Source organism: Stenella coeruleoalba (genome assembly GCF_951394435.1).
Source record: "Stenella coeruleoalba genome assembly, chromosome: 5".
NCBI classification, from domain to species: domain Eukaryota; kingdom Metazoa; phylum Chordata; class Mammalia; order Artiodactyla; family Delphinidae; genus Stenella; species Stenella coeruleoalba.
Window position 1 is genome coordinate 3,084,050 of NC_137150.1, and position 26,903 is coordinate 3,110,952.

The 26,903-nt window shown below is 44.0% G+C and overlaps 1 protein-coding gene and 1 long non-coding RNA gene across 8 annotated transcripts in view; one reads left to right on the forward strand and one right to left on the reverse strand.

Moving 5' to 3' along the window:
* Positions 1 to 26,903, forward strand: part of THRB (thyroid hormone receptor beta) — a 392,434-nt gene that overhangs the window by 345,224 nt on the left and 20,307 nt on the right. For all 7 annotated transcript variants that reach the window (XM_079923063.1, XM_079923061.1, XM_079923067.1 and 4 more), the window contains 3 exons: positions 15,469 to 15,569; positions 20,387 to 20,534; positions 23,534 to 23,739. In XM_079923063.1, the coding sequence (XP_079779189.1) occupies positions 15,469 to 15,569; positions 20,387 to 20,534; positions 23,534 to 23,739 (455 nt within the window). The remainder of the gene's footprint in view (positions 1 to 15,468; positions 15,570 to 20,386; positions 20,535 to 23,533; positions 23,740 to 26,903) is intronic.
* The window catches only part of LOC307187256, a 115,875-nt gene continuing 109,076 nt past the window's right edge, over positions 20,105 to 26,903 (reverse strand). Inside the window, exons 4-5 of the long non-coding RNA XR_013828561.1 lie at positions 26,324 to 26,421; positions 20,105 to 20,433 (exon numbers count right to left, since the gene is read on the reverse strand). This is a non-coding gene — a long non-coding RNA (uncharacterized lncRNA). The remainder of the gene's footprint in view (positions 20,434 to 26,323; positions 26,422 to 26,903) is intronic.

A 26,903-nucleotide genomic window follows, 5' to 3' on the forward strand; every position in this document is an offset into this window, starting at 1 on the left:
CAATCTGAAAAAGGATGGATATATGTATATGTACAACTGAATCACTGTGCTGTACGCCTGAAACTAACACAACATTGTAAATCAACTATACTCCAATATAAAATAAAAATTAAATTAAAAAAAAGAGGTAGCATACTATAAACAAAAAAAAAAAATGATAGTTGCACACAGTTTCCACAGACGACTGTTAAGAATGCTGTTACAGGGCTTCCCTGGTGGCGCAGTGGTTGACAGTCCGCCTGCCGATGCAGGGGATACGGGTTCGTGCCCCGGTCTGGGAGGATCCCACATGCCGCGGAGCGGCTGGGCCCGTGAGTCATGGCCGCTGAGCCTGCGCGTCCGGAGCCTGTGCTCCGCAATGGGAGAGGCCACAACAGTGAGAGGCCCACATACCGCAAAAAAAAAAAAAAAGAATGCTGTTACAGGGCTTCCCTGGTGGCGCAGTGGTTGAGAGTCCGCCTGCCGATGCAGGGGGCAGGGGTTCGTGCCCCGGTCCGGGAAGATCCCACATGCTGTGGAGCTGCTGTGCCCGTGAGCCACAGCCGCTGAGCCTGCGCGTCCGGAGCCTGTGCTCCGCAACGGGAGAAAATAAACATAACATTGTAAATCAACTATACTCCAATATAAAATAAAAATTAAATTAAAAAAAGAGAGGTAGCATACTATAAACAAACAAAAAAAAATGATAGTTGCACACAGTTTCCACAGACGACTGTTAAGAATGCTGTTACAGGGCTTCCCCGGTGGCGCAGTGGTTGAGAGTCCACCTGCCGATGCAGGGGGCACGGGTTCGTGCCCCGGTCCGGGAAGATCCCACATGCTGTGGAGCTGCTGTGCCCGTGAGCCACGGCCGCTGAGCCTGTGTGTCCGGAGCCTGTGCTCCGCAACGGGAGAAAATAAACATAACATTGTAAATCAACTATTCTTCAATAAAATAAATTTAAAAAAAAAGAATGCTGTTACATTCTTAACTAACACAACATTGTAAATCAACTATACTCCAATATAAAATAAAAATTAAATTTAAAAAAAGGGGAAAGAGGTAGCATACTCTAAAAAAAAAGACAGTTGCACACAGTTTCCACAGACGACCGTTAAGAATAGTGTTACCCACAATCAGAACAGGAACACTGCTCTCACAGAGGGGTGCTCTGCATTTAGGGTGTCGGCACACACTCCCCCCTCAGGCACTTACAAACACAACCAAGACAGAGTGAACAAAGTGAAGTTGACTGGAGGTTTCATGTCGATTAGGCTAACGATGTAGAAAATCACCGGGAGCCAGAAGCAGAAGAGAACTTACAAGCACCAGCGATATTCTCAGACGTGGCCTCCGTGGCGTGTTTTCAAAACTCGTGGACCCTGTGTGTCATTAGGAAGATGGTTGGATCCTGCTTGAAAAGCCCGTCGGTAACATTCGACAACAGATGTAACCTCTGACGTTTGTGTGAACTAGATTAACGTTCTGGAGTCAGTCATCAGGCTCGTTACTACTGGATTTTCTCTGGTCCGTGCTAATAGACTAGATTATTGATTTTCGGATTTTCTGTGTATCCAAGGATAGTCTCTAAGATGTCTTTATAATGTTTCATGCTTCAGTTGTCAACCAAAATGACATAACAGTGAGCAGTCATTTTCTAATCACGTTGAAAGAGGTTCAAACACAGCAGATAAAATGGATCTTCCCAGCCTCGGAGCCACAGAAGCATCGTCGCTGTCACTCCTCGGGCTGGGTGGAGGTCATCCCTACCTGCCTGCCATCTTCCCCAGGAATTAGCTGAATTCACAGCTTAAGACCTCTGATAGTCAGAAATCTGCTTTCCACTATGTGGGAATGGCAGGACAGCTCCAGAGACACCTCCACCTAAGTAGGATTTTAGCGCATCAGGTGCGATTGCAAAGTACAGCAGGCTGGGTTGCCGTGTGGTGGGTGGTGTTTATTCATCTTCTCTTCTCCTTTCATGTGTATGGATGGACGATGCTCGGCGTATATGCCCAGCTCTCGGGGGGTATGGGCTGGGGATCTCATGCATAGAGTGTGTGTATATGTAAAGTAGAAACGGAACCCGGGCAACAAAATGAACTTCTGTGTGCAAGAACTCTATGAAGTACACCCAGCTGCCGGCAGCAACTGCTACATGCAGGCCACTGATTATTACGCGTATTTCAAAGACAGTCCAGGTTACAGTGGTTGCAACGCTCAGGCTGTGCCCAGTAACAACATATATATGGAACAGGCCTGGGCAGCGAATCAGCCTTATACCTGTAGTTACCCTGGAAACGTGCAGAAAAGCAAGGACTCTGACTTGGACATGGCCCTGAATCAATACAGCCAACCTGAATATTTCACCGAAGAAAAGCCTACTTTTTCTCAACTGCAGTCGCCATCGTACTCTCAGAAAAAAGGTAGGGACCATCTTACTTCCGTTTGATCCAAGTTTCCGTGTTTGTCTCTGGGGTGTTTGAAAGGGACACTTTGCATCCGCTTCGTCAAATCTTCGACTTCGAACGCTGAATGTCTGAAATTAAAAATAGCAGGAAAGAGAGGTTGCTAAGTGATCGAAAGGGGTCCTTGAACACCAGAGATTTCCGAGCACTTTTTTCTTCCTATATGAAAGCTGGATGGAGTTGGTTTTTGAGGCTGTGTGTATGTTACCTCTAAAGCGTGGGTGCGCACGCGCGTGTGGCTATATACTGCCCCTAGGGAATACTGTCAGCTTCTTTGCTAAAGAAAATACGTAAAGGCTTCCCCTTGGTGGACAGGCACTGCGGCATTTGAAGTGGGATCGTTCTCCTCAGCTGAGGTTCAGATTTTAAAACTCGTTTGACTTTTTCTTGGCACGTCATAGTAAAAGTTTATTTTAGGTAACTAGTGAAATAGTTCCGTGATTTTTTTTGACAGTACTCTAATGTTGATATGTTGGGAATTGTAGATGTTCTTTTTAATATATTTACTTACCCATGTAAACTGTAAGGAATCTACTTGTAATCATAACAAGCTGTAAGAATATAAAACTCATAAAGAAACTGATACACTTTATCTTGCCATGGTGTCCCTAAAGTTGGACATGTCTGCAATCATGTCAAATGAACTCTGTACGAAACAAAGTGATATCGCCTTCCAAATATCCAATATTCAAACAAGTGCAAGGTCCACTTCTTTTAACAGACACTGTGGCTTTCCAATGCTGTTTAATTTTCTATCGGTAGAATCTGTCTCGTATTAGCAAAAACTAAAATAAAAGAGGCAAACTGGCAGTACTCAAGCAGCTGCCAGATAGAAATGCTTTTGAAAATAGCTTAAATTCTAGTGCAAACATCCCAGAAACTCCTTTTTTCTGTGAACAATCCACTGGATATTGCAGAGGAAACCACATGTACAGGTTTCCATAATTTGCAAGAATATAATGCCCTCTGATCGTCAAAGATGAATTTCTCTATGAAATTATCTTAAAACCTAATGTTGTTTATTTGATTGTGACTCCTATAAAAATTATCATTTGCTTTTCTTAATGCGACTCCACAATTAAAAGTAGCCTGTTCTGAAAACTATGAAACAAAATTTTCAAGAACAAACTAAAACTAAAACCCCTTTTAGTTTCTACCGTATGCTGTATTTGCATTTTCTGTGCTATTCCGTAACTTCCAGATATGAAATATGAAGGGAATTACAGCCTAAAACATATTCAGAGTCGTTCATCTGATTTTCATTTAGCTTCACCTCCTCTTGAAAGGCATCAGAAGTTCTTGTTTATTATAAGGGACACCCTACTGCGAATGTTTGAGGTAGACTGTGTGCTTTCTGTTGCATTTAATACTGTACTTAAAAGTAATTTGTCTTTGGAGAGCAGTTAACACTGCCTCATTAGACATGCCTGAATATGCCTTTCCTAATGTTGCAGGAGCTCAAGAAAATATTGGTGTGTCCCTGTATTGGGGCATTCCACTATTCTTAAAAGTTCTTGCAAAACTTTACAGGCTTTTACTCTTTCTCCTTTTGTCTTTTCACCGTATTTTCTTCCACCTGTGCTGGAGAATATTTGCTTATAAAACGCTAAACCAGCGATTCTTTACTAATCAACTTGACTCATGAGCCAGAGGCTAAGACACATCGTATGCATATATTGATGTAATTTCTCAAAGCCATATGCCATTGAAAGGCCACTGCCACCTGCCAAACTCACTCAATCAGAGCAGGCAAATATTCTTAAATGCGCCATTATTTACTGTTACAAGTCTTTAAGTAAATCCCAGTAAAACTAAACCCAGCTGTCAACTGTCTCTTAGGACAAAAGGTCGGACCCAACGCGTTTATCCATATTGATCCATTATTGATTTTTGCTGTTGTTGGAGAACATCAGTAGTATCTCCTTAAGGCAAAATTAAGACAATAAACAGGTGTTCAGTGCGGCAGGCCTCATTATTCCAATTGGATTTTTATCTATTTTCATGAAATTCATAATTGCTTCGTCTGTGCTCGTCACTGTCACAACTCTAGACACTCTTCAATAATGCAGCTGTCTTAACTTTTTCATTATTTTTTTAAGGATGGCTTATTCTCTAGCCTTAAGTTGGAGTTTTCTAGTATGTAGAGAATGATCATCACCTTGTTAAAAAAGAAGTGTGCATTAAGTACACATAGATAAAGTAAAGGAAGGCTACAGAACCCAGTGACAAGACTGGTTCTCTCGATAACAGTCTTCAGAATGATTTAGTTCTCTTTGTGTTGTTTTTCTATGTTTTTACATTTATAGCCAAGAGGAGAAAAAGTTCTCAGGCTCCTGAAGCTCTGAGAACCTGAATTAAGGAAGAGTCAGAATGCAGTTCATTCAATCAAACTTAGAATAAAACTTTAAGAAGGGGGGGCAGTATAATTTTCACATTGAGAGGGGCTGAAATGCAGACTTGTGATGTCTGTCAAATTTTCCTAGAGTATACGAGAAAAGACATTTTTAGTTTTTAAAAGTTAGGGACAAATAAAAAGAACTCGACCAATCACTAAGAAGATACGAGCTCCTTATTGTTTAATCTTCCAAGTAACCTAGCCATGGTTTGTTATGTTCAAATCAGCCAACACAGCCAGTTCCGCTCCACACTTTCTTCCTGGCCCCAGCTAGGGAGGAAGGGGAGAGTAGGTTTAGAAATCAGACAGAGGGATAGAGAATTGGCAGCCAGGGTGCCGCGACTTCTCCTTCGTGGCAGAGGTTTCAGCAGAGCTATAAGTCGATATCTTTTTTTTTTTTTTTTTTTTTTTTTGGCGGGGCTGCTGGCTGTTTCCACCAGAAATTCCAGTTACATTCCAAAGTCCCCAAAGAGCTTGAGTCTGGCCGCTCTGCGGGCAGCTTGGCCAATTCGCCTCTGGGTCTGTTTCAACAGAATCCTTCCTTGGAGTGTCTGTCCTGTGCAACCCTCCTCCACAGGATTCTCTGCTCAACGTTCTCCGTACCATCTTTACAGGAATGGCATGTCCAAAAATGTAGCTAGTGTGTTTGTATCCAAGTTGGTTATCATGTCCAAGCGGGCAAGAATTTCCTGGGTTTGAGCCAGGATCAAAGAGATGGCGCGTGTTTGTCCTGTTCCGTTTGGGGTTTTGACTGCACGTGTCCTTGTTTTACAGCTGCATTCTTACTAGTGCAGAAAGAAATATTCGTACCTGAAGCAGAAACTCCACATAGAGCTGTCCTTTCTGTATCTGTTTTCATTGCCCCTCTGCTTCCAGTCAGGAATCGAAGTCTTTTTTCACGTTCTGCAGCTCTGTTGACTGTATGTGAATAATTGTGTAGACATGAGAAATGGATTAGAAACAAGAGTTAAGCCCCAAAGAAATACGGTCTCTAATTAGAATTTCCTTAGCCTCTTTTAAAGTTAAAGAAGGATTGCTATACAGTACATTTGGGGATAGGGCGGTTCCACGGGCTGCCCTGAAAAAAATGTTACAGGAGAAACAAGTACCCTTAAACCCTAGAATCAACGCTCAGTCCAGTGAGAGACAGGCAGAAAAGGAGAGCAAAAAAGGGAAGATTCATGAGTCCCATTGCCATGAACTTGAATATGAAATGATGACACACTATCTCAACTTCTCTTTCTCAACCCTTCCTTCTCGCCTTCTCCCTCCCTTTGTCTCTTTCCCCTACTATTTCCCCTCTACCTCTCTCTCTCTCTCTCAGTCTTCCTCTTTCTTCCCCAGTCTCTCCCACCCCTACTCTTCCTCCCTAGTTGAATTTGTTTAATTTAAACACATATATGATCCGTCTGCCCAATGAATGATGTTGTAGGCATCATGTCTTTACAATGTAATACTTAAGAGGTTAACGCAACTGCAGACTTTTCTGCAATGCTTGTGTAATTGTAAGGATGCTGATGTAAATGCAGGATTTCACATTGGGCATTGCCACCCATAGACTGTGAAGAGTCAACACCGCTCCAGAAAATAATAGAACCATTTTTTAAAAATACAAAACCCATTTGTGGCATGAAAGTGCCTCTCAGCACCCAGAAATGCACAACAGTCGTTTGCAAACCAAGTCCAAGTGCAGACAAAGCATGAGCTGACTCTTCTTTCTTCTCCTTCCTGAGAATCAGGTACCTGTCTTGTCAAGGCATGTCCTTCAGAGATTGCATTGTATGCCCATCCTCAGGCACCCACTGCCACTCCTCGAGATGAAAGCTAACAGCAAGAATCCAAGGTCTTATGAGAAACTGAAGTCAGGTGCCGGCAGGCTTGGGAAGGAATGTTGGAGCTGTTTATTTCCTGCATATGGGGTTCACGTCCGCCACCTCACATCCCTCCACAAAATCGTTTCCACAAACTCAAAGCTTTTCTCTCAGCTCCCAGCATTCAGGTGCATTCAGCCTGAGGTCCAGTTGCTTCCCGCTCTACCACCTGCTCTGGGCCAGCTTTTAGGACCCCCTTCCTTGTCCTGATACCACCCAGTGCTCACTTAGGCTCTGCATTCTCCCTTTTCCACACCCTCATGACCAGGGCGCTTCCGTGCGCTGTCCTTGGTACCAGGCTCATCTCAGCGCCCTCTCTACCAGCTGCTTTAGAGAATTTCCTCCGTTCTCCAGGAGACTCCCAGAGTGGTCGGTCACTCCACCCACCCCCGTTCCTTGTCTGCAGAAACTGCCCGCCACGCCGTCCTGTCCTCTCCTCTGCGTGTCCCCCCTCTTCTCCCCCAGAGCCTCTGCTTCCGGTCACTCGGTGGCAGTTCCTCCCTGCCCTCTCCACCCACCCTCAAACGTTCAGACCCTTTCCATGACCTGTTGGATCAAACACGAACTCCACCACCTCTTCCCTGCCCCAGAGAGTTCCGTCTGGATTCTGGTGTCGTGCTTCCTCCCATACGCTCTGTTCCAGAAATCTCAGCCAGTCTCCTCTCTCAGCCATACTGCCCCCCATCCCTGAACCAATGATACTTTTTCCCAGCCACACCCCAGTGTGCGCCCTGCCCTTCTCAGCCTGCATCACTTCAGGTCACTGATTCAGCTCACAGCTCATCAGCCTTTTCTATTTAACCGGCACTATTCTCTCCAAAAGCCCTGCTCCTGACCAGCCCTGACTTCAAAGACAAGTATCCCTTGCGTAATATAACAGTGCTGAATCATTTGTGTAAATCACCGCTTTTTTTTTTTTTTTTTGCGGTATGCGGGCTTCTCACTGTTGTGGCCTCTCCCGTTGCGGAGCACAGGCTCCGGACGCGCAGGCCCAGCGGCCACGGCTCACGGGCCCAGCCGCTCCGCGGCATGTGGGATCTTCCCAGACCGGGGCACGAACCCGTGTCCCCTGCATCGGCAGGCGGACGCTCAACCACTGCGCCACCAGGGAAGCCCCTTGATTAAATTTTTGACTGGCTAGTTATACCAATCTTTTCCCCATCTTAGTGATTTGCATCTTCAAGTGGTTTTAGCTCTAATTGTGGATTGAAAGGTTTTGTCAGGTCCTGAGGGTTGGAGTCTATGCGGACAGGGAGAAGGAAGGTTAGTTAGGGACTTCTTGTGTGTGAAACTGTATTATACCCAAGGTTAGCCCTAAAAATGAAATCTTTTAGTTTCAGGAATTCTTGAGTCAGAAGAAATAAGGTAACACTTGCTTTGCCCCCCTTTCCTGCCCTAAGGCTTCCAAGATGAAGGAAATCCAGAGCCCTTTGTCATCACGTCCTCTCCCCTTTTCTGGATTAACAACTCTGACCTGGTCCTCCTTCTGCTTCCCTTTCCCTCCTCTGCCCACACCCCGCAGAGCTCTAGAGTTTGAAGACTTGGAACTCGGGTATCTTCACCCCTCAGCCAGCCATAGGGCAAGGTATAGAGCAAAGCTGCTCAGTGATGCCATGCGGGGAAAGCGGAGAGAAGGTGCTGTTCTGAAGAAAGATTTCATGAATGGGAGCCTCTGGGTAGCTCTGCTAGGAATTTGCAGACAGCAGTGGAAGAACACCTTTAAATTTATCACTGCTTCAAGTTTGAACCCCATTTCTTACACACTGGGCCATACATGGTTGTTAAGTAAATGGATAGATAGATGGATGGGTGGGTGGATGAATGGATGGACAGAAGGACACATCTATGGACAGACAAATGGATGGATGGAGATGGATGGATGGATGGATGGATGGATGGAGATGGATGGATGGATGGATGGATGGATATAGTGTTTATCAGAGGGTTAAATATTAATGTGATGCAAAACGTTATCTAGTACCAAGAATTAAATGTAAAAAGAGTCAGGATTAGTATCTTAGGAAAAAGCTAAGCAATGAACTGTTCAAGATTTTTTAACTATATAAAGAAATGACATCAGGAAGAAGGTGCCAGTGGGAAAAAAAGCTTAAATCAGAAGGGCCTGAGCTGTGGGATGATTTGAAGAAGTTCCGTTAAAATTAGAAAAAAGGGGAGACGCAAGAGGGAAGAGATATGGGAACATATGTATATGTATAACTGATTCACTTTGTTATAAAGCAGAAACTAACACACCCTTGTAAAGCAGTTATACTCCAATAAAGATGTTAAAAAAAATTGGAAAAAAAACTAAACTTGCTAATGGTTTAGCTTCTTCCGGGTGTGAAAATACATTCTCATCCGATAGCCTGACCCAAACCACTCAGGGTCCTTAGCACTAACTTCACCATGAATCAGTACCTTTCTGAACTGCCCAAAGGACTTCCCACCACCAATAACAACCACAGCTCCTTTTAGATGCCAGGACTGGTTGTGCTAGGCAAGTGGTCTGACACAGAAGGAAAGATCAGCCAGGTTGGAAATGGTCTCTGAGCCCAGCTCCTCTCCACTTCTGCTGGACTGACCTGCCTAGGCAGCTCTGTCTCCTTTACACCTGCCACCAAGATCTGCCTTATGTTCTATTCCTAAGGCCTCTGTGTCTGCCAGCGGGACAAAGGAGGGCCCAGTGTTTCTTCTTCTAGGACCTGAGATGCTGTTATAATTCACTCAAAAGAGTTAAACTAGCCAGCCTTCTGATTTTACCCATTCATGGGAAACCAAGTGAATTGCACTCAGTGCCGACCGAGAAGCCAAGCTGGCTCCCTGTTGCATGATTTCTAGCGCAAATGCACACAACTTTCCTTCCACATACCAAGTCCCTCTGAGGATCGAATTTTTAAAAATTACTGTTACCGATGACACGGATAAACCTTGAAAACATTCTGCTAAGTGAAAAGCCAGTCACAAAAGAATACATATTGTACCATTCCATTTGTATGAAATGTCGAGAATAGGCAAATCTGTAGAAACAGAAAATAGATCAGTGGTTGCTTCGGGCAGAGCAGCTGGAGGAGGTGGGAGGGCTAGGGAGTGACTTCTAAAGGTACAAGGTTTCTTAGGGGGATGATGAAATGTTCTAAACTTGATTGTGGTGATGATTTCACAACTCTGTGAATATATTAAAAGCCATTGAATTGTATGGTAGGTGAATTAGGTCTTGATAAAGCTCCTAGCAAAAAAGGTAAGAAAATAATGTTAGTAATTTTTTATCATGTCAACTTATTTTACGTGCAAGGTAATACTTAGCAATTAATCAGACATTTCCAAGTGTCCACTAAAAACATCTCCAAGTCCTTTGTTGAACAAACAGATGGAGTTTGCTTTCATAATAATAGGCTGGATAAAGTGACAGCATGGTTTATTAGTCTAAGAAATAACGCATCTGAGAATATAAAAGCTGGGCAAAATACATCATCCTTGCACTATCCCATATAGTCATGGGCCTTACCTGTTTTCGGGCGTGATTAACCACACTTCTTTAACAGTCACCTGGGACAGCTCGCAGATGCAGTTCTCAGGTGAGCAGCCAGGCCTCCAGGATGTGCTTCTCATATTTGTTTCCAGGCGGAACACAATACTGACATTCAGTGAGCGTGCACTCCTGGCAGCATGCATCTTCCGTGGCTGGGCGTATTGGCCGGCATGTGACTCATTTGGGGAGCATGAAAAAGCAAAAGGGTGGAGACCCTGAGACAGGAGAGCAAGCAGTGGTTAAGTTCTCTAGGAGAACTGGTTACCGTGTGATGTTGTCATGTACGTTCTGTAACCTTAAGAGAATCCCCACCTACCTATTCACTGTGTGTGGGATTTCACTCGCTGGTGACAGTTATTTAATGATGGATAATGGACTTAGGTATAATGACTGATGTATCATTGCTTGTGGTGACTGTTTTGGGTAAATAAGATGCTTCTGAGTTAATACTTTAGAGAAAAGAAAGAGATGGGTGGGGTGCACTAGTGAGATCATGTAAGCAACTGCTACCAACTTAAGTAGATGTTTCTGTAGACGTTTTGATGATTTAACTAAAGACATGGTTAATCACCTATTCATCCACCCACCAAGAAAATAATGTAGGAGAAATAAGAGAACAAAGCAAACCACCCTTCAGACTAGCAGTCAGAAAACAGAAGGAGGGACTTCCCTGGTGGCTCAGTGGTTAAGAATCCGCCTGCCAACGCAGGGGACACGGGTTCGAGCCCTGGTCCGGGAAGATCCCACATGCCGCGGAGCAACTAAGCCCGTGTGCCACAACTACTGAGCCTGAGCTCTAGAGCCCATGAGCCACAACTACTGAGCCCATGAGCCACAGCTACTGAGCCCACATGCCACAGCTACTGAGCCCCTGTGCCACAACTACTGAAGCCTGCACACCTAGAGCCTGTGCTCTGCAACAAGAGAAGCCACCGCAATGAGAAGCCCACGCACCGCAACAGAGTAGCCCCGCCTGCTGCAACTGGAAAAAGCCCACGTGCAGCAATGAAGACCCAACACAGACAAAAACAAATAATAAATAAATAAATTTATATTAAAAAAAAGGAAAGCAGGAGCCCATTCCACTCGTACATTGAATTATCACTGGATTCCAGGGTTCACAGGAACTTTAAAGGCCAAACAGTTCAACCGTCTACATAAATTGTTGAGCTACAGAGAAGAGAAAACTTCAGTGTCCTACTGCCAACACCAAAGAGTTAAAGCAGGCTGGTAGTGGTGAGGTAGGGGGAGAGATGGCAAGGGTCCTGCTTCTTCCTAACTCTAGTGGATATTCTCCGGCCCTCCCAAGGCATGTCCCTCAAGCAACACAGTGTCCAACTGCAGTACAGTTTGTTCCCAAACATGAGATTAGAAGGAAAAGACCTGCAGTTCTCTCTCCCTTCTCTCTGCCATCTGCACCTGATACCAAGAACTCAAACGTCTTTACTCTGCTCAACTGTACATAACCTCTAGGTGTAAGAGATCAAGATGTAGCTTTCCCATGCAGATGGTGAACAGGCACGTGAAAAGATGCTCAACATCACTAATCATCGGGGAAATGCAAATCAAAACCACAAGGAGATATCACCTCACACCTGTCAGAATGCCCATCATGAAAAAGAACACAAATAACAAATGTTGGTGAGGATGTAGAGAAAAGGGAACATTTCTACACTGCTGGTGAGAATGTAAATTGGCACAACCATTATGGAGAACAGTATGGAGATCCCTTTAAAAAACTAAAAATAGAGCTACCATATGACCCAGCAATTCCACTCCTGGTTATATACCAGAATAAAACAAAAACACTAATTCGAAAAGATACATGCACCCCAGTGTTCATAGCAGCATTATTTGCAATAGCCAAGACATGGAAGCAACCCAAGTGTCCATCAACAGATGAATGGGTGAAGAAGATGTGGTATGTATATACAATGGATTACTACTCAGCTGTAAAAAAGGATGAAAATTTGCCATTTGTAACAACATGGATGGACTTGGAGGGCATTATGCCAAGTGAAATAAGTCAGACAGAGAAAGACAAAAATTGTATGAGATCACTTACATGTGGAATCTAAAAAATACAACAAAGTAGTGACTATAACAAAAAAGAAGCAGACTCAGATACAGAGAACAAACTAGTGGTTATCAGTGGGGAGAGGGAAGGGGGAGGGGCACGATGGAGGTCGGGGAGTAAGAGGAACAAACTGTTAGGTATAAAATAAGTTACAGGGATATACTGTACAGCGTGGGGAATATAGCCAATCTTTTATAACTATAAATGGAGTATAACCTTTAAAAATTGTGAATCACTATATTGTACACCTGTAATTTATATAGTATTGTACAGCAACTATACTTCAATAAGAAAATTTAATTTAAAAAACTGTAGTTTCCTGACAACATGGATATGTATATTCCATCTGCCTTTAACAGGAGGTGCATACTTGAATCATTGGCTTACTTTGTTATTTAAGTTACTCTGTGGAACTTCCCTGGTGGTCCAGTGGTTAAGACTCTGTACTTCCAAATCAGGGGACACGGGTTCGATCCCTGGTGGGGGAACTAAGATACCACAGGGCACATGGCGCAGCCAAAAATTTAAAAAAGTTTTTAATTAAAAATAAAAGTTGCTTTGTGTTTTATGAGTATGTGTTTCAACGCACACACGAGCATATGTGCACACACAGTCAAACATACTAATCTACGATGTAGAAACTAAAATGCTACAGTGGTTATCTCTGTGGTAGAAAGTTGATAGGTTAGTCTGTTTTTTGCTAATTTATGTCTTTCAGTTCTTCTACAATGAATTGTATTAATCGTGTAATTTTTTATTTAAAAACTCTGGACTTGGGCTTCCCTGGTGGCGCAGTGGTTGAGAGTCTGCCTGCCGATGCAGGGGACACGGGTTCGTGCCCTGGTCCGGGAATGATCCCACATGTCGCGGAGCGGCTGGGCCCGTGAGCCATGGCCGCTGAGCCTGCGCATCCGGAGCCTGCGCTCTGCAACGCGAGAGGCCACAACAGTCAGAGGCCCGCGTACCACGAAAAAAAAGAAAAGAAAGAAAAAAAAGAAAAGGGCTGCCACTGGGGTAGCACAAGGAGAAATGGAAGCACCCAACCTGGACTCAGGCTGGGGGTGGGCGGGAAGGCATCTCAGAGACTTTCCCCCTTGTGATTTGGACACTGCCCTGTCCCAGTACTGACCTGTCCCAGTACTGACCTCATTATATGCAGAGGATCTGTTATTGTCTGTTTCCCCCAAAACACTGAGAGCTGCCCCAAGAATTAAGACTTAGTCATCTTTAGATCCTTGGCATGTTGTTGCCTGGCACATAGCACCCCCATATATATGTTTATTGAACGGAACCGTCCTCTTTTATCGCCTCGTTTCTTTGTTTTTTTAATAAGAGCTTTATGGGGACATATTTCCCATACTATAAAACTCACACATTTAAAGTGTACAAAATAGGTTCATTCGAAGCAATGGTTTTTCACTCAGTGGTTTTCAATATATTCACAGAGTTGTACAACCTTCAACACTATGAAATTCCAGAACATTTTCATTACCTTGAAAAGAAACTTTGTACCCTTTAGTGGTCCTCCCCCATTCTCCCCTCCCTCCAGGCCTTGGCAACCACTAATCTAATTTCTGTCTCTAGGAATATGCCTATTCTAGATAGTTCACACAAATGGAAGTATCTAGCTTCTTTCACTGCATGTTTTCAAGGTTCATCCTTGTTGTACCATGTAACAGTACTTCTTTCCTTTTCCTGGCTGAATAATAATACTCCATTGTACAGATATACCACATTTTGTTTATCCATTCATGACTTGATGGACATTTCAGTTGTTTCTACATTTTGAGTTTTATGAATAATGCTGTGTTGAACCTTCAGGTATGAGTTTTTGTACGGATACATGTTTTCACTTCTCTTGGGCATATACCTCAGAGTGGAATTGCTGGGTTGTATATCACTCTGTGTGTAACCTTTTGAGGAACTGCCAGTGTTGTCTGGTTGTGCTATCATAATAATATCACAAGTTTGCAGAATCCTTTTTTTTAGATGGCCTTATTCATTCTACCTGAAGTTAACTGTCTATTTTTAGAAAAAGACCAACATAACTTATACTGGAGGGCTGGAAGTCAGGAGATCTGGATTTTAGTCTCTGCTGTTAATTTCTAGTGTGAGCCTGAGGACGGCCAAACCTCTGAAGGCCTGTTCACCTCAACACTACCTGCTCTCCCAGGACCTTTCCAGCTATAAAGTTTTCTGAATTTATTGCATGCTGCCTTGGTTCCAAAGTAGATCAAGTCCCCTAAGAACAAGTTCAGAAATAAGCCTTTTGAGAGAGGCTGTGTTACCCAGAGCACCCCAGGTGTCTCAAATCCCAGCCTCTCTGGATCTCTGCATATAAGCCCAGGCCCAGGGATTCTCAATTCTAGATGTACGTTAGAATCACCCAGAGAGCGTTTAGGAAATTCAATACCTATGTTTCCACACCCTAAAGCCATTGAAATAAGATTCTCTGAGGGGATTGGTCTCTCAGATTCAGTATTTTTAAACAGTTGATTCTAAGATTCAATAATTTTAAACAGGGTGATTCTCAGGTCTAATCAGGAATCCATTGTATTACAGTGTTAGGAAGAAGAAAAGAAACTGTTTCCCCAGTTCAGTAATCTAAGTTAGTGATTGGGGTGTGAAAACGGGTACAAATCCTTTCAGGAGCAAAGAACGGGTTGCTCTTGAAAGATCTTATTTTTTCTTTTTAATAATTACCCATAATGTTATGTATAACAAAAATGATAAATCCACTTATAAATAAATTTTTTAAAAAATCCAGGCCGCTCTGCCACATCCATTGGCTGCAGGAGCCTCTGGGCCTGTTCCCACCTGCACAGCAAGAGTGAGCACACCTGTTTCTAAGGCATTCCGAAATCCCGGGCCTGTTAACTCTGTAAATGTGAACTGAGGTCCTGGGGAAGTATAAGATACTGAGAAAGTGTATTAGGTCACTTTTTTAAATGTTTTCTTGTTCAATGTTTTCCTTACCTTGTATATTTAAAACTAAATGATCACAAGATGTAAACTGTAAAGCAAAAATTGTATTAAAATGTACAGAACAAGTCAGCCCTGCTTCCTCATCCACCTTCCTCCTTCGGGCTATGGTGTGTCTTTAACATGATATTGTTTTCTCACACGCTTCTTCTTTCCTTCTTCACAGGCTACATCCCCAGTTACTTAGACAAGGACGAGCTATGTGTCGTGTGTGGTGACAAAGCCACCGGCTACCACTACCGCTGCATCACGTGTGAAGGCTGCAAGGTAACGGCCCTGGGGCCAGTGAGCCCCGATCCAGCCCCTTCCAGGAGTCCTCCAGAATGCAACCTGAAGTTTAGGTTCCTATTAGAGCCAAATCCCGACATTCATGGCCTGTGTTCATCCTCTTCATTTTGGGGGGGCGTATTCAAGAACTGAATTTTTTTTTTCCCCAAATCAAAAATAACTAGATGAAGTTTTGTGACAGTGTGAGGTCTGCTGTTTTAGACAGGGAGAAAATTGATAAAATGTAAAGAAATTAATAAAAGCCTCCCTTTGAGTTTAAAAATGCATAGATATTTTATAACGTGCTATCATCCCATGAAATAACCATTTCTCCTCCTGTTTTATCTCCACTGTTTAAGGAGGCAGAGTTCACTCCAACCACAAGCTAGTTGCCAGTGTCAATCTGAGAGAATTTGCTCACTTTTAAGGGTTCCATTAGGGAATATCTTTGAGGCTACTTAGGTTCAGTTATATTCTGAAATGATCCAAACTGGCTCGTGGCATAGCCTGCAGTAAGTAAATTCTGGTCGTCCATCAGCTAATTACACACTCTCCAGACCCATCTTCAGCAGACACTTGACAAGAAGACACCAGTGATCAACAGTCAGTTTACCTCCCGAAAGTGAACCTGAATTTGCCTACTTACATTTTCATTATCAAAGTGAAGATGAGTTTCTGGCAGACACGTTTTGGTCCGACAGCCTAGCCTAGAAAATAAAGTCCACTGTAAAGGTAAACAGAGCTGAACCCAGTGCGTTCAGCTAATGTTTTATAAAGGAGGTAGTAAGTCAGAGAAAGGCTTTAATTTTTTGTTGAATGTTTTATTTACCTTCTGTATTTTAAACTAAATTATCAGAAGATATGAACCCTAGAGCAAAAATCGTATTAATGTTTATAAAACAAGTCCGTCTTTCCCCCTCCGTCACCCACCTCACTCCCTCCTCTCCTTTCCTCCCTCCTACTACCCTCTTTTCTCCTAACCTTTGACCCTAAACCACCAAAATCAACACGTTAGGTCGGTTTCATACTAACCTGTCTCATTTCCCTGGTGGAAGATTTTCCATGCAAACTCCCTACTTTTTGTGCACGAAATGAGGAAACTTGTAGCCTACTGATGTGTTGAGATGATCTATCCATTGAAAAGAGGTCATTTTTAAGACCTCAAGGCAAGACTTATTTTGGAATGTGATGTAATATGTTCTCATTCATCCAGGCCCCTTTGATATAGAACTTGTCACCTTTTAACAAAGACTGAGCTAAAGGTTGCTACTACATCTGTGGAAATAATGTCTTAAGGAGTTTAATGGCATTAATTACAAATAAGTTGCAGCTGTTTATTAACTGGGACACTTGCAGACTGTCTCTTGAAAGCCCAATTCTATCGGCTTGCTTTGAAAGTAATAAAACTGCATGAGTTTAGATACTTTCTCTCATTCCAAAAGCTCACTAATTCAAATGGGTCTTTCTTCTAAATTAGCCCCAATTCTTTACCTACCTGATTATGCAGCGTTGAGATTCTCTCAAATTTTGAATTCTGGGGGAGATGCTAATGACAATTCCATTTATTACTCAACTCCCAAAGTGACTCTAGAGACCAAACGTGCCTTACAGAGGGCTTAATGATCGTTAGTGATTGACTTAAACAAAGGAGAACCAAGCCTATTAACCTATTAATACGTGTCTCTGACTCACGTATGTCTTCATGATGATCAAGAAATCCACTACCCTCTTCTCCCAAGATCACAGGATGTTTGGGGCCTGATTCAACTGAGGTTTACTTAAAAGAATCAATCATGTAGCAGAAAGCTAGATTTCTCAGCCCTGGTGCCTTTGTCTCGGATCAGAATCCTGTTTCCAGCATAGCCCCAATCATAAAATCAGAAAGTCTTCCTAGGGCGGTTACACAGATCATTTAATGCAAGGACAGAGTGTCTTGGATAAAGACAAAAGAGGTGGTCAAATGAGACACAGTTTTGAAAAATGGCCAAAGATGAAAAATGTCGCGCTTCACATCTTGTTTACTCAAGCCTGTAATTTGCAAGTGTTTCTACCCCATACTCGTAGTGTGTAGGGGGAGAATCTTTTTTGCCTGTTTCTGCCCTGAAGACAGTGGAAATCTTTTGGAGATGTTTCATCTGTTGTGATGGGCCAGCTTTCATGCATCTTTTGTAGAAAGAATGTTGATACTGCCCCGAGTAAATCACTTTTTAAAGAGAGACTCTAAGCTTTTTTAACAGTTGCCCGAATATTGAACTAGGAGGGTGACAGTTCCTTGTAGCACTGATGAGTGCATCATTTTGGACCACTAAGGAACGGATCCAGTTCTTCTCAGAGTGCAGAGAAACGAGTCTGATGTCGATTTATAAAGCGAAACCTCCGCTCACCCACAAATCATCGATGAAAGATATGTTCTTATTCAGTCCCTGGGACATCTCTTTTGTCAGCTCACTGCTAAAAAGAGCTTTTTATAAGTAGATTCTGTTAAGTATTTTCTATCCAAGTTCACATCCCAAAATTAATTTTTGTCCCTTTTTAAAATTAAGGGACCTACCATCTTCAACATTTACTCAGATAAAGTGGTCCCTTCATGTGGGAAAACATGCTTTTAGCATAGCTTAGGGAAGGCCAACATCTTAAAAGGGATTTGGTCCATGAAGTGTCGGAGAAGCGTCAGCAAGGTAAGCCACAGAAAAGATGGCACTATGAATAGCGAAGCCTGCTACCTCAACATTTTTTCCAAATAAGCTAAGCGTAAGTTATTTCATTCATTCCTTGTAAAAGCTGAGAGTAGCCTTTTTGGAGAAATGAACGTTACCTCTGCATCTGGTATATCACCTGTTCCCACCTCCCTGTTGTCTTACTCCCCGGTAGGCTCCCGCCACCCAGAACACAAGCCAGCGTGAGCAGATGGGGGAGAAAAGGTCTCCCAACTCCACAGTAATGATTTCCCATCTTCAGAGCAGCAGTCAGCCTGCTCGCTGGAGGCCCCGGACTTAGGTCGCTTTGCATCCTCCAGAAAGAGGGTGCTAGACAGTCCCCCCTCCTCCCTGTCTGTGACATATGTCTCCTTGCTAGAATCTCTGAGTTTTTTCTGTCTTTCAAGCAAGTGTAACCCTTGAAGGGTGGATTGGAGGGAGGGGGAGGGGGTAGAGGAGCCGGGACAGCTTGTTTTTCGTTCTGTGCAGGCCCTGACATCCAAGCTTTGGCAGGACCGCCCACCTTGAACACCCGGGAAACACATGTCAGCAGCTGCCCCGTGTGTGCTTTAGGGAATCTTAGGACGGTTCATCGATGTCGTTCAAACTAATGGGCTCAGTGTTTAAGGATGCAAAGCCTAATACAATATGACAGTTCTTCTGTTAGGAACTGAGCAATAGTGATATCAGGGGTTGGCAAACGTGCCCCAAAACCAAGTCCGTGAGTTCAATTACTGCTGTCATTTTTCCATTTTATTCTGCTATGCCCAGTAGAAAATCCTACCTTGGACCTTTTCATTACAAGGAAGAGCTCCTGTGTCTGAGTGAGGAATATGCAAGTGGTATAAGTACATAAAGCCAGGGCAAGTTAAATGGGATAATTACAATTTGGGTTAGCCTGGATGAACTGGCATTTCCGTCCAATTTATGCAACAAAGTTGGAGGTCCCTTTAAGGTTTAGTGGACAACATCCTTCAAAATTTGTTGTGTCTTGCTATTCTACTAAACCATAAAACGATGTGGTTATTTTGAGGGGTGGGTGAGAGGGGACTGTTTATAATATGTTCACCTAAAACATTTAAATAATACAGTAAAATTGGACTCAGTCTATATCACGTAAGCCAACTCCTGGGCCCCAGGCCGAGTTCCAGCATGTACTTGCCATGTGATTTGGGGCAAGTGATTTAACCTGTCTAAGGCTTAGCTTTTTCATCCCCACAGTGGAGATATTAAGAATACTGACCTCAGAAGGTTGTGGGAGAGACAGAGGCCCTGGCACTTGTCTGCAGCACTTTGCAGTGCGCCCCTCACGATACATGCTTTCTGCAGTTATAAATTCCTACCAGACTTGAGTATCATGTCCAGAAAGGTTCTCATATGACACAGCCTTGAGGATGTTATGTAAGTCACCAAAGCCTGGAACTGCATTGTATTCTCAGGTGGCCCTCTCCCATGCCTTGAGAGAAGAAGAAACATTGAACTTTAGGGCGCATGTCTACAGATATTGGCGAAAAAGGCTACTAGGAAAGGAAAACGCCAGTGCCATGAGCTATGGGAAAAATTTGGTAAAGAACTTGGAATTTTCTCCTCCCCGAGGACTGTTGTTTCAAGGGCTATCTGAGCTGGTCATGGCCATCTCAAGAGTCGAAAACCAGAATTAAACCAAATCTCTAAAGGCAATTACTGCATCCCTTTAAATACCAAATGATTAATTAATTAATAAAGCATCACAAGTATCCAGTTCTTATTTCTCCAGTATAAAGTACAGCAAACCTCTTCAGAGCTTCATTTAGCAACACAATTATGGCATGAATAATATAATTTATTTATATGACTCATCGTTTAAAAAACATAAACACGAACATGAGACTTTCCCATCAGCCTTGAGTAAATGCCAAAAAGATAAGAAGAGACTCCGTAGCCTCTGACATCTCCCTCAGATTTAGAATTCGTTAGATTCACTTTGGGCCAACTGCCCTATATTTGAATAGGTCGAGCTAAAGGCCCGTACAGAGGTAAGGTCTAAAACCGTCCATCACAGTCAGGAAGATACAAAATGCTGGAGTCACTTATTTCTCGAAAATATGAAGTGGTTGTCCTGGGTCTTTCTTTTTCATGTAGGGTTTCTTTAGAAGAACCATTCAGAAAAATCTCCATCCATCCTATTCCTGTAAATATGAAGGAAAATGTGTCATAGACAAAGTTACAAGAAATCAGTGCCAGGAATGTCGCTTTAAAAAATGCATCTACGTTGGCATGGCAACAGATTGTAAGTAACCTTCTTCCTTTGCTTCATATTCAAGGAGTGTTGACTGGGGAAAAGGTTGGCTCAAGGAAATCACCCAGGCAGGAGAGAAAGCAGGAACGCATGTGGACAGAGGGAGAGCACGCAGCATTCTCAGGGACCCTCACTCCCAGCCATAGCTGGGCAGTTTCCATCCTACCCTCCCCATCAACTCCTGACTCCGAAGGCATCCAGGTGATGGGTGAGAGACAGAGGTTAAACTGTCCCCATCATGCTTGCAGGACAGTCAGCAGTGCTCTGTCTGCACAGAGGTTACAGATGAGGGGGTCTGTCCTTCCACCTCGATAAAGTGTAATTTTCCACACAACATTCATGTGGTGAGAAGCACAAGGACTAATATTTTTTCAAAAGCAGAGACAGGAATTTATTCTGTGGACATTTTTGGAGTCAGGGCACTGGTAGAAAACATCGTGTTCAGAAATTTCTAAAGAATGTGAACTTGAGTGCTATTGCATGACTCATTCTGCAGTTGGTTTTTTTGTTATATTTTTAGCCATAAAAACATTCCAAGCTGAAGTCATCCTACCCAGTTTCAAAGTGCCACAGCATATGGTGGCGAGATTAGCCGTTGGGGTCTCTTCTCCCCACACTGTGCAAGGGATTTACACCAGTCACTTTAATTAATCTAATTATGAAATGAGAATCGTGTCATTCACAACATGTGGCCTCTCTTTTGCCAGGCATCAGGGTTTCTGGTTTCCACTGGCATAAATTTTTTTGCACATCAATGAAGGAGTCCTACTTTCAGTTTAAAGTAAAAGAAAGAAAAGAAAAAAGAATGCAATGAGGATTTTTCCTTGTGAAGAGGAAATAGTCACAGCTGCATTTATGCGACAAACAGGGTTCTCTCAGCTAGAACGACAACAAAAAATCTCTGGAACGTCCTGGTTTGCCCATTAAAGAAGACAGAAAAAGGAATCTTTTTTTTAAAAAAAAAAAAAGAGGGGGGTTGTGTCTGGGCATGAGGCTGGAAACCCTGGTTTAATCCTTCACCTCTGGCTGAGTTATTTGTCTTGATCTTTGAAAGGCTTTTAGCGGTTGCCAACAAAATGCCTGCTAAGGTTCTATGGAAATGAGTGACCTGTTGAATGTCCCTTGCACTGTTTTATTAAGAAGTTAAAGAGATGAATGTTGGTGAAGTTTAAAAACTCAGTGTTGATCTACACGGGGTGGAAATTTGAGTGCACCTTGCTTGCTTGTGAAGCATTACAAGAGCTCAGGTTTTATCATCAGAAAAGCTGTTGGAGTCCCAGGCCTGCCACTTACTAGCTGTGTGCCCATCGGACTTAACTTCCGGTTTCCTTGTGTGAAGGTAGTGCCAGCCCCACAGGTGGTTTTCAGGAATAAATTAGGTAACGCACATCCAGTGCCACGATCCCTGGCACCAGGGAAGCATTTGGGGAGTGAGGTCATGAGTGCAGCGCATTCCTTATCTCCCTTAAGGAGCGAATCATGATGACTTCACAGGGCTCACCCATCCGCCCACATGTCTAAGTGTTCCCCTGACTCTGATGACCCAATCACATCTCCACGATTGGGGTTTCATTCTTCTGTCTGTGGATTTGCCAGGCACTTCTGGTTCTCTTCCTCTGCTACGTTTGCTTTGTTTTCTTTCCCTACCAGGTCGCGGCTTCCTCAAGAAATGGCCCTAGGACAGTGATATTGTAGGACCACAGTCAGGGGTCCTGGGTCTTGCCTTGCCTCTGCCATGAACTTGCTGTGTGACTTTAAGGAAGTCATGATCTCCCTCCTCCTCTGTGAAGGAGGGCGTTGCACTAGATAAGAGCTGAGGACCCTCCATCGGTAAAACCCTATGACTCTGTAGTACGAAACCTGAGTCTTTCCATGCCACTGAGGGCTACTGAGAGTCTGGTGAAATGGTTTCGTTTTGGAAATTAACCACAGAAATATAGGTTTCTTGTTACCTGCTCTTCTTAGTTCCCTTTTGCATAAATGGTAGAAGTCGTGGCTCTACTTCCTGAGCATGTATCGTGCATTATCACGCTGATACCCTGCAAAGTAGGTATTATTGATCCGATTTTTTTAAAGATTTTTTTTGATGTAGATCATTTTAAAAGTCTTTATTGAATTTGTTACAATATTGCTTCTGTTTTACGTTTTGGATTTTGGGCCGCGAGGCATGTGGGATCTTAGCTCCCCAACCAGGGATGGAACCCGCAACCTCTGCATTGGAAAGAGAAGTCTTAACCACTAGACTGCCAGGGAAGTCCCTTGATCGGATTTTATATGGGAAGAAATGAAAGCTCAGAGAGCCTCAGTAACCTTCCAAAGGTCACACAGCTAGAATGTGGTAATATAGGGATTCAAACCCGAGTCTTTCCAGATTCCAAAGCCTGGGCTCTTTAATCACCTTTGAGCGTCGACCAGGTAGAGAGAAATGCAAAGTGAGTGCCTGTGAGGCCTGAGCTAGGCCCCACCATACTCCAATCAGCCTTCAGGAAACGAATGAAGAGTTAGACTCCTTTTTCCTTTGAGGAAGGGATCACCAGCCTCTGTTTACTGCTCAAGAACTTTCTGAACCTGCAGTTCTTCTTAGTAAGAGCCATTTGCGGGGCGGAGGGAAGGAATAGAAACCCTAAGAGTGAATTCAGATGATTGGCTAGACAGACACACCTGTGAACCTATAGGTAGGATGGGCTTTACCTGTCTCTGGGTCATTCTTATCTAGGGCCCCCCCCCCCTGTGGGGCTGAGATGCCCAGTGTCCAGCCCCCATCCCCCCCCACCCCCATCTTTGTTCTAGAAAGCTGGCTAGGCATCCGGAGTTTGGTGCTGGGGCTAGAGGTGGAAGATGGCTCTCGTCCATAGCACTTTGCTGCCAAGGGAGAAATGACCCAGGGTGACCCCCGCAGGCCCCCTGAGCGGGCTATGCAGCGGCCCGAGCCCCCGCGGGTCTGCCAGGTGTCTGGGGAGTGTCTGTTCTGTGTCCCTCCCCGCCCCCAGTGGTCCTGGACGACAGCAAGCGTCTGGCCAAGAGGAAGCTGATCGAGGAGAACCGGGAGAAAAGGCGGCGGGAGGAGCTGCAGAGATCCATCGGTCACAAGCCCGAGCCCACCGACCAGGAGTGGGAGCTCATCAAGACCGTCACCGAGGCCCACGTGGCCACCAACGCCCAAGGCAGCCACTGGAAGCAGAAGCGGAAGTTCCTGGTAAGGCCCCGCCCCTTCCACTTCCACTTCCACCTCTGCGCGATCCGTTTGGTCCTCAGAACCCAGGATGCTGGTGTCCTCGCTGCATCTGATTGACCAGAGTAGAGTGCAGAGGCGGGATATAAACCCAGGTCTGTCTGACCTTCTCCTGCCTGAGTCACTGAATTCTAATGCACTTATCTCTTTGCTTTTGCTGTAAGGGCAGCGCTGGATCAACTAATTAGCAAAATTCTTTACCTGCTAGCTTTCCCTTTTTATACCTATTTCTTCCTTCAGATGCCCATTTATATACATACCTAGTCCCCTAAACTCACTCCAAAATATCCCCTTTAGAATCACCCCTAGAATGAAGTGACTCATATCTCAAACGTATTTTTATGCCAACAGAAGTCAAAATGTTGAGTTTAAAATAAATTATCTCGCGTCCAGGAGGACAGTGGGAATGGGGAGAAGGGATGGGGGAGGGGAGTGTAAAGAAAAACAGGCCTTTCCAGACCCTTGGAATAGCAATGTTTGATGTTTTTATAAAAACTAACCATCGTGAAAGCCCTTCCTTCTATTTCTCCTTTGGACTTCACAACGCTTTGGGGTAGGTAGGCTGGAATCACTATCCCCGTTTTGTAGGTACACAAACCAAGCCTTCAGTGTCTCGCCCGAAGGTCACAATGCCAGAAAGTGGCTGGGCCAGGCCCAAAGGCCAACTCACGTCTGTTGTCCCCAGTTCCCAGATGCACCACCCGTCCCACCACCAGCTGGTGTTTGGCCATCTCGGAGACTGACCCAGCTCTTAGTTTATGACATGAAGCTTTATGAGGACCTCACTCAGCCCCAGCATCGGATATTCTGTGGGTCTGTTTGTATCTCCCGGGTAGGTGAGGGCACTCCTCATCTGAACAAAGAGATATAGGCTGTCATTGTCTTCACGCCTCAACATCACCACTATAATGGGCTAGCTTTTGCTTTGGTTTGGTTGGTTTCATGAAGACGGTATAACAACAACCTTAAAGGAAATTTTTGGAAAGAAAAAGCTTACCCATAATCCGCCTGCCCTCCAATAATTACCTTCATTTTTGTTAACGAGCAGCTTCTAACACACTCTGTGGATGGCAGCCACTAACAGTTAAGTTAGGAGACACTTGGATGGCCCTGGCCAAGTGACAGGTACCAGTGTAAGTGCTTTCCAGATATTAACTCCCTATGTCAACCAACCTATGTAGGCAGATGTGGTTAGTATCTCCATTTTACAAACGGAGACAAAGACGTTAAGGAGATTTACCCTCAATCCCCCAGCTAGTAAGCAGTGGTGATGGACACAGCCCAGCTCCAGGATCCATGCTCTCAACCACCACACTATGCAACGTGGTTGAAACGTGTGGTATCTTTTCACCAGGGTGACTGCCAATACATTCTTTCCTCCCTGTCTTCACGGCCCATTCTCTCCCATGGAGAGGTGGAGTGTATTCCTCTCTTCCCTTGAGGCTGGGCTGGGCTGTGATTCCTTGAAGCAATGGATTTGGGCAGAGCGACTTCTAAGGCTGAGTTATAAGAAGGCTTGCAGTTCCGCACTGGTTATGTTGGAGAGGGACGCCATCTGGTCTCTCTGAGGGAAGCCAACTGCCATGTAAAAAAAAGTCCAACTACCTTGAGACCACCATGCTGTGAGGAAGCTCAAGCCAGCCATTTGGAGAGATTCCCAACCAGCCCAGGCACCAGAAATGTGAGTAAGAAAGCCTGCAGGTGACACCAGACTCTGCTGCCCTTTCATGAGGGACCCCAAGTGAGAACCACCCAGCTGAGCCCATCAATCCCCAGAACTCTGAGAGAGAGTGAAAATTTGTTGTTTTCAGCCACTACGTTTTGGGCAGGTTTGTTACACAGCAGTAGGTAACCAGAATAGAGCCCAGTAAATATCTGTGTAACAAACCATCCAGTTCCATGGGCCCATCCTCAGAAACAGCACAACTGAGCCCTGTGTCTTAGCCACTTGACACATTTACGCACATCCCCTGCAGCAGGGTGACTCTGACTGAGTATTTATGCTCAGGAGAAAAAGTTCACGCTTTTGAGGGGTGAATTAAAGAATCCTTCATTAGGGACTTTCCTGGTAGTACAGTTGTTAAGACTTCACCTTCCAAAGCAGGGGGTGCGGGTTCAATCCCTGGTCCGGGAGCTAAGATCCCACATGCCCCCCGGCCAAAACACCAAAACGTAAAACAGAAACAATATTGTAACCAATTCAATAAAGTCTTTAAAAATGGTCCACATCAAAAAAATCTCTAAGAAACAAAAAAAACAATCCTTCATTAAAGACAGCTTTGCTACATAGTATCTATGTCCTGAACTGGCTTCTGCACGTTCAGATTTGCATTTCTTGTGTGGCCAATACCACTCTTTTTGCTTACAACACTGCTATGTATATTATTTCATTTATTTTTATGTGATGATTGCCCATCTTGTTCTGGAAAAGAATTTGAGGAGGGCTATTATGTTAATAATAGTGTGGCAATGTCATAAGGGATTAAAAATTATACGTTGTCATAAAAGCTAGAAGTATTCATTTATCTGGAATGGGTAAGTAACTTACTTCCCAAAAGGAGCTTCTTCATCGTTTTTTACCCGAAGACCAGGACTCAAGTCATAAACAGAGACGGGTGGTTGGACCGGGGTTTCAAATCGATACGCCTGTGAAAATGAGTCATTGGCAAGTAAGGAACTTTTGCAAAAGCCATGCAGATTTTCACAGTAATTCTAAAGCCACTCTTTAAAACTACTTCCAAAAACATTTAAGTCATTCTCCAATCCACTCAAATCTCTGATGGTGCAGAAGTGCCGATTCCTGTGTGGTGGCAGTGATGATGGAAAGTAGATGTGGACTGAGAGGGGGGCAAGAGGCCGGTGGTGGTGAACAAGGGAAAGCAGAGTCTCTCCACCAAGGCAGCTCACATCTGCGCTCCCAGATGTGGAAGACATTGGATTGGAGTAAACTCCTACAGCGACAGTATTGTCTATTGAACACTGTGTTGTTTTTACCCGCCAGAGTTCTTGGACTCCCTAATCAATAGAAATTGATCAGAGGCCAGAAAAGGAACTCAGGCAAGGCTTTATTGGGGTCCCTGCTGCAGCAGGGGGGAGCGAGAACAAGTAGCAGTTGCCCTTGCTAGCTC